Source organism: Glycine soja, chromosome 13, assembly GCF_004193775.1.
Source record: "Glycine soja cultivar W05 chromosome 13, ASM419377v2, whole genome shotgun sequence".
Taxonomy (NCBI): domain Eukaryota; kingdom Viridiplantae; phylum Streptophyta; class Magnoliopsida; order Fabales; family Fabaceae; genus Glycine; species Glycine soja.
The window spans coordinates 364,747-375,359 of record NC_041014.1 but is presented as its reverse complement, the minus strand read 5'-3'; the positions used below and the strand labels follow the sequence as shown (position 1 = coordinate 375,359).

Below are 10,613 nucleotides of genomic sequence, written 5' to 3'. Positions count from 1 at the left end.
AGTGATGTTATTTGAAATTTTTGATGAAAATAATTATGGTGTCTATTCTAATTAATGTTAACAAAAATAAAGTTCACTCAGATGAGATGAGTGTTTATGTTTTTATTTTTAAACGAAAGTATTTTAAAAATCTATTCTGACCGTATTATGTTTCTTTAAAATGTTATTGAAATTTTTTAATTATTTATTAGTAAACGCTAACCATAACTTTACTGGTGTCCTGGCAATCTCAAGTTGACTGACTAGTTTGGTGTGGTGTCTGTTGATTAACATTACATTGCCTGCCGACTAGTTTACGGTATCAGCAATAGCAAGTGGCTCACACACGCACAGATCTGATCTATCTGAAGCTGAAAACGCCGACGCCCGACGGTGATGATGAAGATGGGGTCCTCACCTTCACGTTGCTCCTTCTTCCTATTCCTCCTCCTCCTAGTGGCGCTCTTCCCCTCGTCGCTCTCCGAGATCCGGTTCTCCGAGATCCGAAACGACGATCGCTCCATCGTTCCCTTCGATCAGTTTGGATTCACCCACAAGGGTCGCCTTGAGCTCAGCGTTTCCAAAATATCACTCTCCAATTCCAATTTGGACCTCTCCAAGGTGGGATTCTTCCTCTGCACCCTGGATTCCTGGCTCCATGTCTTCCAGCAACTGGAGGATGGCGAGATTCGGTGCGCCCTTCAATCCGATCTGGTCAAGTCCGTCTACACCTTCAATTCTCTCAACGGCAAGGACTCTTTCAGCACGCTCTACAAAGAAGAAACCGACGCCGATCAGTACAACCTCGTCTTTGCCAACTGCCACTCGCCGCAACTCAAAGTGACCATGGACGTTAAATCTGCCATGTATAATCTCGACGGAAAGAGCGACGTCCGCGACTACCTCTCTGCCGGCAGAACCATCCTTCCGAGGGTTTATTTCCTCTTCTCGCTTGTGTATTTCACCCTCGCAGCTCTCTGGATCAGCGTCCTCTACAAGAAGCGCTTGACCGCCTTCCGCATCCATTACTTCATGCTTGCCGTGGTTATCTTGAAAGCCCTGAATCTCTTGTGCGAGGCCGAGGACAAATCCTACATCAAGCGCACCGGAAGCGCCCACGGTTGGGATATCATCTTTTACATTTTCAGCTTCCTCAAGGGCATCTCGCTCTTCACTCTCATTGTCTTGATTGGCACTGGCTGGTCCTTCCTCAAACCCTTCCTTCAGGATAAGGAAAAAAAGGTTCTCATCGTTGTCATCCCCCTTCAAGTCATTGCCAACATTGCTCAGGTCGTTATTGACGAGAATGGGCCCTACGGCCATGACTGGGCTACCTGGAAACAGGTCTTCCTCCTTGTTGACGTCGTCTGTTGCTGCGCTGTGCTTTTCCCCATTGTCTGGTCCATCAAGAACCTCCGTGAGGCCGCTAGGACCGACGGCAAGGCCGCTGTTAATTTGATGAAGCTTACTCTCTTCAGGCACTACTATGTCGTCGTTATCTGTTACATTTACTTCACCAGGGTTGTCGTTTATGCCTTGGAGACTATTACCTCCTATCGTTATTCTTGGACCAGTGTGGTTGCTGCTGAGTTGGCCACCCTTGCTTTCTATTTCTTTACTGGCTACAAGTTCAAGCCAGAGGCTCACAATCCGTATTTTGTCATCGATGACGAAGAGGAAGAGGCTGCCGCAGAGGCCTTGAAGCTTGAAGATGAATTTGAATTGTAATTTCTTTCAAAATACAAAATTAGTTGTTGAACAAGTTGGTACCATGCTCAGCAATGCTCTCAGGTTTCATCTCAACAGCCAGTAGAAATTTGCATGTTACATTTTATGGGTATAGTCATTATTCATAAATCATTGTGCTATATTTTGTGTTCTGGACTCATGCCAGTTTTTGCATTAGTGTTATAATATCCTAAACCCTTGTGTAGTGCTCTGAACATATATTACTTCTAAGTATAGATACTGATACCTTGCAAATATTTTTTTGTCATGATTACTTTTATTGTACCTATCTTCCAATTTGGAACTTCTTTTCCTGCAAATTTGCATTGGAATTTGTTTGACCATTGATACTATATTTGTTGCAAACATTAATCCAACTATTACCACTGGAATTCTGAATTTGCTCAGAGGTAAAAGTGTCATGTTAGCTACACCCCTGAGCTAGTTGTATGTAAGAATCAGGGTCGAGGTAGTCATTGTGCAATTTATTTATACAATAGAAAAATGAAATCTCTTACCCAAAAAAAAAAAAAAGAAATCTCTGGTATCCTTGGTTTCGGGGGAGGAGAGGAGTATTCTGGCATGAATTACGGGCCCAAGCAGCATCTATTCCTCAATCCTGTTCCACCCAAAATTAAAGCCTTGTTCTGATGTGACCAGGAGTGCAGCGACACTGTGAGTGTGTTACAGAAATAGAGAATTCAATCCTCTGGAGAATTTGAGAAGTAGCAACCAGCGCCCTTTCACCTGTTCTTTTACCCCTTTTTGCTCTACTACTGCCCCTCCGTCCTAACCATCGCAAACTTCTTTCCGCTGACCTTCAATCATAGTTGTATAAGTAATTTGTCATAAACTTCCATTCTGTTTATTTAAGAGGATGACAAGCAAGATCAAGGAAAAGAGCCTTGTGATGTTGGGAGAAGAAGATTTGAGATTGGACAGGGTTATGCCTAGGCCAAATAATCAGAGAACACCCTCATTCCCTCTCATTTTCCCAGGATTACTATTATTGGTCAAAGTTTTATCTTTTGTGATTCTTGCAATGAATCTTGATTTTTGCTGTGTGGATTCTTTTGTCTTTATTTAAAGCCCATTGAATGTGACTGAGGCTTAATGGCATTGATTGAACATGATTATGGTCACTTTCCTTTCATTATGACCTTGACTGTTAGTAATTGTAAAGCTTTTTGAAATAATTTCATTATAATTCCTGTTCTCATTTTTAAGTTACAATTTGTGGAAATTTGGTAGGAATAGTAAGCCTTGCTTTGTTACATTACAATTTAGCGTTGGTGGTGTGTGTGTGTGTACGAGTACGAAAGGTTATAGTTTTTGTTAGCTTTTCAGTATACATTTGATATTGTGATTGGCATGTTTACTAAAGTAGTAGGTTGTCTAATCTTTCTTTGTTCTAATATCATTGCGAGTGAGAAGACAAGGGGCTGTTTTCAAAAGTAATGTAAAAAATATCATACTATCTCGATTGTATCTTCGGAGTATTTTGGAATATCTTAGATAATATCTTACGAGTTAGGACTCAAGAATGATAATTGAAAGTCTAAATTGAAAATTAGGATTTATGAGTTCATCTTCTCAAAACAAATTGCTAAGCTTTGCATTGATTATCAGTCCCAAAAAATAAAACAAGTTAGGAAGAATGCCCATCCTAGGTAGGATGGATAAGCCACAAATGAAGATTCCTTGTTGGAGAAATATCTTTAGCATTTTGTGTTCTTTCAATATTTTTTTTTATCATTTATCATATTTAAGTTGTTTTCTAAAGTATTTTTCTTTAAGAAATCAAATACTTGATTTTTTCTTACAATAGCCAGGTGCTGTTAAATATCAGGCCATATTTGGGTGTCTGCTGAATTGCTAGGCGGCCTAGACCATCATTAGTGCATGTCTGAGTTGGCAAAGTTTTTCATTTGGATACTGGTTGAGCAGTGTCAATACATTCATAGTTACATACTCTATATAGGTGTTGAAGGAGTATCAATCCAATGCTCTGATACAAGAAATAACTATGTTGGTGGCGGTGCCTCATTTACCAACATAGAATATTATCCATAGTTATGTTCCAAAAAGGAATCTCATTCACAGTCTATTTTATCTTTCTGGGCCTTCTATACCATCCTCCCATCCCTATTCCTTTGTGAATCTAATTTCCACACTGCGAAGTTCTCTTTCACCTGCTGGCTCTTTTGCTTACCTTGATGTGGCCAATCTGATGACACCCAGCCTCATTGGTCTGGGTTCATGCCCCTATGAAAGGTGTTTGGCTGTGTTTTGGGTCTAATTGTCTTCTGACCCATTTGACTGACTCTTACCTTATGTTTAGATTTTGAACCGCCTTTCCCTTGGTCAATGCTGTTGGTGTATGTTCTTCCATCATTTTTAGGTTCTTGTTAAATTTTCAGCTTTGATGCCTTTTTGGTATTATCATTCGTTTTCATTGTTGTCCTGTCTTTTTGTCCAAAATGCAATGACCATTGTCTGTCTCGAATGAAATCTAGCACTCAATCCCCTGCTTGGCCTTGTTTTTGTCCTAGATGCAGTTTGGCTCTAGCTCCAGTCCCATGAGTCACCTAACTTTCACAAGTTTAAAGCTTAGTAAACTTTTGCCAGTGGAGAAATCTTAGATATTCACAGCAACTGGTTTGATTTCACAGCAACTAAAAAACAAATGTTGACATGTTTCAGCCATCTTACAGAAAACACACAAACCATCAATGGGCATGCCAAACCTGATCATTCTCTCTTTTGTTAACAACCGCTTATTACAAGCCAACCACAGAGTGAAAATTGCACGAGGTCTAGCATGGTTACCTATAATAATTTTTCTCCATTCCACCTGCGATTTAATACCTCTAATCACTTGGTATATTTTCCTCGTATTATACTTTCCAATATCACACATCTCCTTCCAAACCGCAGACTGCGTAAGTAAATTTTTATACTTGAAAATAGCTTTCAACGTCCAAGAACAATTTTGCCCTGGCTGGAAGTTATCTGCATTATTATTTTTCATATAATAAATGTGTATCCAATGAATCCACAACTTGATCCTTTTTCTCCCAAATATTCCAAAGAAGTTTACCAATTGTAGCTTTATTCCAATCCTCAAGACCAATCAGATTCAGTCCACCTGCATTTTTTGGATCACAAATATGATCCCAAGAAATAGGGGCTTTCCTACAGTTACTGCTCTTACCTGTCCAAAGAAAACTTCTACAAATCCCTTCAATATGCTTCACCACTTTCTTAGGCAAAGGAAAGATTTGGAGCCAATAATTTGCGATGGCAAATAACACGCTGTTAATTAATTGCACTCTGCCAGCATATGATAGCAGTTTGGAGCTCCAATGTTGAACTCTTTTCAACATCTTATCGATCAAAGGTTGACAATTACTAATAGTGAGCTTTTTGCTGTCAAGAGGAACACCAAGGTACTTAAAAGGCATTTTACCAACCAAAAAACCAGATTCCTGCTGCATTCTAACTTGAGTATCCTCATCCACCCCTCCAAAATAGATTTTACTCTTGGAATGACTTATTTGAAGACATGTTGCTTCTGAAAACTCTTTCATTTTGTTCATCATCAACTTCATTGATCCACGACCCCCTCTTAAGAAAATCAGAATATCGTTCGCAAAACACAAATTAATAATTTTCAGCTTCTCACACTTAGGGTGGTAATTGAAGTTATGGTTTGAACCAAGGCCATGAAGCACTCTATGGAGGTATTCCATAACTAGAACAAAGAGGAGAGGAGAAATTGGATCACCTTGCCTCAACCCTCTTTGAGCTTTTAAAATACCCGTTGGAGCACCATTAAGGGAGAATCTGTAGGAAACAGAATTAGCACAAGCCATCACCCAACCTATAAACTTCTGAGGAAATCCCAACTCCACCATAATATGCTGTAATGCTTGCCACTCAACCGTATCATAAGCCTTCTGAATATCCATTTGCACCAAGCATCTAGGAGACACATTTTTCCTACCATACCCTCTCACCAGCTCTTGAGCGAGAAGAATATTGTCCTGGATATTACTACCAGGAATAAATGCTGATTGAGTGTCTTCCACCACATTGTTTATCACAACACTCAGTCTATTAGTCAATATCTTCGAGATCACCTTATATATTGTACTACAACAGGATATTGGTCTCATGTCTTTGATGGTTTTTGCCTCTGGGGACTTAGGGATCAGAGAAACAATAGAGCAATTTACAGCTTTGTACAACTTACTAGTATTAAAAAATTCCAGAATAACATTCTGCACATCATATTTAACAATGGGCCAGGCTGCTTTGAAAAAATGTGAAGTGAATCCATCTAAACCAGGAGCTTTGGTCTCACCAATATTCACTAAAGCATTCCAAATTTCTTTTAGGTCAATAGGTCTAATGAGCTGCTGAGCAAGATCTCTAGACAAAGTTTTACCATCTCTCAAAACAGGGATATCAATTCCTTTCAAATCAGTTTCTTTACTACCTACCAACTTTTTGTAAAAGCTCACAATCTCTTTTTCAATACTCTCTTGTGCGCACAACAAATTTCCATCTAAATCTGTCAAAGTATAGATGCCTTTATTCTTATTTTTTTCCTTCACAGTTGCATGGAAATAAGCATTATTGCTGTCACCAAGCTTAAGCCAATTGACTTTAGATTTTTGCATCAGAATGTCTTCTTCCATTTGGGTCAGCTGAATAATTTTCTCATTCTTCTGCTTCACTTCCTTCAACAGCAAATTATCAAAAGGATTATGTTGTAGTAAATTTTGGACCTGATGTAACTCCTGCCTAACTTGCTGGATTTGATTTTGCATATTGGTGAACTGTCTAGACAGAGGTCTTAAAACACTTTGGAGCCTTTTAAGCTTGTACCAAAGTTTTTCCATAGAAGTCCCTCTAGATTCCACATGCCAGCTACTAGCAACCAACTGCATAAAAGATGGATCTTTAGTGATACAGTTGATAAATCTAAACAAGTAAACTCTTCTAGGCTTTTGAATTTGCAGGCCAATTTTGATAGGAGAGTGGTCTGAAATATTAGGATCCAAAACTTCATAAGAGGCATCTTGATACTTCTGAAACCAATCAACATTACCAATAACTCTGTCAATCCGAGAGTAAATCACATCAACAACATGCTTATTCGACCAAGTGTAATGGTTCCCTTTCATATCAGCTTCAAACAATCCCATATTTGACATAATGGTTTTAAGGTCCCTAACTTCAGTCGCAACAACATTATTATCACCAATTCTGTCCTGACTATTCAGAACATTATTAAAATTACCAATCACAATCCAAGGCCTATTTAGATTTCTAACAATGTCCTCAATTTTGTTCCACAGCTCCTTCCTTCTATCCAGTTGATTAAAAGCATAAATCACCAAAGCTACAAACTTAAGAGATTGATCCAAGGAGTATATTTCCACATGAATGAATTGCTCATCAATTTGAATAAGTTTCAGATTCACTTCCCTGTGGTCCCATAGCAACCAGATTCTCCCATTCTCATGTCTATCATAATTGTCCATATAATTCCAACTGCCACCTATGTTATTCCTTACTTTCTTAGCATTATGCATTTTAACTCTAGTCTCTAGTAAAGCCACTATAGGAACATTAAAAGAATGGAGGAAGGAGCTAACCTCTTTATTCCTAGCTACCTTGTTAATGCCCCTCACATTCCAACTCACCATCATTTGTCAAGTTGTGTTGTTCCCCTTAGGACAATCTCCAATCCTAAGTGGGGTGAAAATGATTGAGTTCTGATAAGGCCCAAATGAACTTTTAGGAGTATGGATCATAGCTCTTTTACCTCTATCCACTTTTCCTGATGTAACAATTGTCCACTCATTCTGTGTCTCTTTATGTGGCTCATCTTGCTCTCTTTGTGGTTCTTCCTGTTTCTTTTGTGGTTCTTCTTGCTTCTTTTGTGGTTCTTCTTGCTGTTCTGCACTCTTAATGACAACATTCATGGGTTTCTCTTCATTCTGTGTCACCTCATTTTGCTTGGTAGGTTTCCACACCTTTTCTTGTATAAGCTTTTTCCCAGGACCTTTCTTAATGGCACAATCATGTCCAATCTTCAAGCATGATTGACAATACATTGGTCTCCATTCATATTCTATTTTCTGCTCCACGAGTTTCCCTTTGTGATCCATGATGTCAACAGTTTCAATAGGTTTTTGAGTAATATCCACTTCAACCAGAACCCTCGCATACGAGATTCGTAGTTTCTTCGCAGTGCATTCATCTGTTGTTATAGGTTTACCAACCACACTAGCAATTTTCGAAATACTCCTTTCTCCCCACAGATGCAGAGGCAATTGAGGTAAAGTTATCCAGATTGGGAGAACTCGCAATAGATCTTCCTTCATCTCAAAATCAGATGTTCACTTGCGGAGGAATAATGATTTATCGTAAATGAAATTGGGACCTTGTTCCATCACCAACTCCATGTCTTCCCTATTCTTGCATTTCACAATGAAGTAACCATCATCATTGTAAAATAATTCTGGTAGTGAAATGAAATTCTAGGTCTTCTCCATAAACTTCTTCACAACATTCATAGAAAGAGACTCACCTAGTGCAAAGCGAATAATCCAATTTTCCCAAAATTCAAGTTCCCAGATACATCAGATTCATCAATCGTAATTTTAGCTTTACCGTTCACAAATGTTGGAGCTACAAAATCAACCGCCATTCCACGATTCAAGCTTCTATTACCCTAAATTACCTCCACCCACGGTTTAGGTTTACCGTTCACAAATGTTTAACATTGTGTTTCAATGTGGCTTTGATGCTTGTTTTACAAAAGGGTTTTGGTAAGAGTCTTTAACCTATGCTTGTGTTAACTACTCTACATCATCTTATAAACAGACGATATAAAGTCTTTTGAAAGATTTGCATTAATTGTTTTGAAACAATTCAACCTCCTTGTGTTTTCCTATGTTTTACAAGGTTTGTCTAAATGCATCTTTTCATAACTTTATCCAAACAAGTATCAAAATACGAACTATAAACTAAAATTATCCATGAAAACTTTAGTACAACTTTCAAGAATATCAGAGAAAATAACACCATGTATCACTCGTCTATACCCAAAAGTTCCAAATAAACATGTGAATGTGGTCTTCTCTTTTCTTTTCTAGTGTTATGAGATTATACAAATCATTTGAAAGTCCATCCAAAAAATAATAGTGATATTTTCAAGTTAGCCTTTCAAGCATTTGATCACTAAATGGTAAAGGAAAATGTTCAGTCTGGTTGCTTGATTCAATTTTTTTTGTAATCAATACAAATTCTTCGGCTATTCTCCACTCTTGCTGGAATCAATTAAATTCTCTTATTCTTCACCACAGTATTTGTAGTTTTCTTTGGAACCACCACTTGCACAAGACAAATCTCTTTATTCTATGAAATGCGATAAATAATCACACCTTGCAGAAGTTTAGTTACTTTGTTTCTTTACCAAATCAAGAATTAATGGGTTTAGTCTTATTTGTGATTGTCTCGTTTGTTTAACCTCTTTTTCTCTTTTAATAAAATTCTATGCATAGATCTAGAACGGTTATTCTAGGAAGATTTGATAAAAGTCCAACCAAGTGCTTTTTATTTCTCTCCAAAACTTGTAGCAACATCTCCTTTGGCTGAGCTTTGAGATTTCTCGCCTAAATTGCAAGAAAATTTTCATCATCTTTAAGATAAACTTACTTGAGATACTATGGTAAAGGCTTTAGTTCTAGTGCAATAAGTTCTTGAATGGATGAAAGCAATTCAATTGTTAGCATTTCACTCATAGATTGTATTTATGATACATCTTCAATCAAAGGAAACATGTAATAGAATTGATTCATCTTATATTCAACAGATGGCCCTTTAATTTATTTTTCATTATTTTCTACATAACAAAATTCAAAAATTAGAATTAGAAAGGAAAATCCTATGATGTTATGCTAGAGGAAACTTAGCATAGGCAAGCCTAAGGTGTATGTTAGCAAATGAAGTGGGTTGCTATTGGCCCCTACATAGGATTGACCCCTTTTTTATTCCAAAATATTCTTTCCATGGAATCAAGATTCCATTGAATAGAATCACGATTCAACTGTGCATTCATCTTCGCAACCCCACAAAGAAATTGTGATTCCATTATATAATGTATATGAAATCACAATTCCGTTTATATTTTTTTGTCAACCCACACATTACAATGAAATCAAGATTCCATTGTAATTTCTTTTGGCACCTTAATTAACACAACGAAATCTAGATTCCCTTGTCTTGTAGAAAAAACATAACAACAGAATGATGATCCTGACATAGTTTTTTTGGCACCGCCTTTAAAAAAATTCTCGTTTAATTGACTTCTAAATCCCCTTTTAAATCTATATGTTGAGAATATTGAAGATGAAGATGAAAGTTATATCAACAGAATACTTCAAGTGTACAAGATAAATAAAATATGCAAGATAAAGTAATCAAGATAGGGAAGAGAGGAATGCAAACTCAGTTTACCCTGGTTTGGCTACTTCCTGTGCCTACATCCAGTCCTCAAGCAACCCACTTGAGATTTCGACTGACTTTGTAAAAATATTTTTTACAACTTCTAAACACCCGAGGGATCTCTTTCCCTTGTGTTCAAGAAACTCACAATTCAAGAGACAAACAGCCTCTTGATCTCAATAAGTCTTTCAAGAAAGTACACATGTTTTTCTCTCTTTTAGAGAAGAAGATACAAGATAAAGTTCTTAGAAGAATCCTTAATTGATTTGCAAGTGTTTGACCAATGATTTGTTTTTGAGAGGATAAGATAATGATGTTCTAAAAAACTCTCTAAAAACTTTCGTAGATAAGTCACATATTTATAGGCTCTTGGTGACTTTTCA

At 37.5% G+C, this 10,613-nt stretch overlaps 1 protein-coding gene across 1 annotated transcript; it reads left to right on the top strand.

Annotated features, from left to right (window-relative positions):
• Nucleotides 1-200: 200 nt before the first annotated feature.
• LOC114382188 (protein GPR107-like) lies at nucleotides 201-2,058 on the top strand. The gene has a single exon (XM_028341444.1). It carries the CDS (start codon nucleotides 376-378, stop codon nucleotides 1,705-1,707), a length of 1,332 nt encoding a protein of 443 aa, XP_028197245.1. The 5' UTR covers nucleotides 201-375; the 3' UTR covers nucleotides 1,708-2,058.
• Nucleotides 2,059-10,613: the final 8,555 nt, after the last annotated feature.

Coding starts and splice junctions, on each gene's coding strand:
- LOC114382188 (XM_028341444.1), top strand. CDS start 376: ATGATGAAGATGGGGTCCTCACCTTCACGTTGCTCCTTCTTCCTATTC.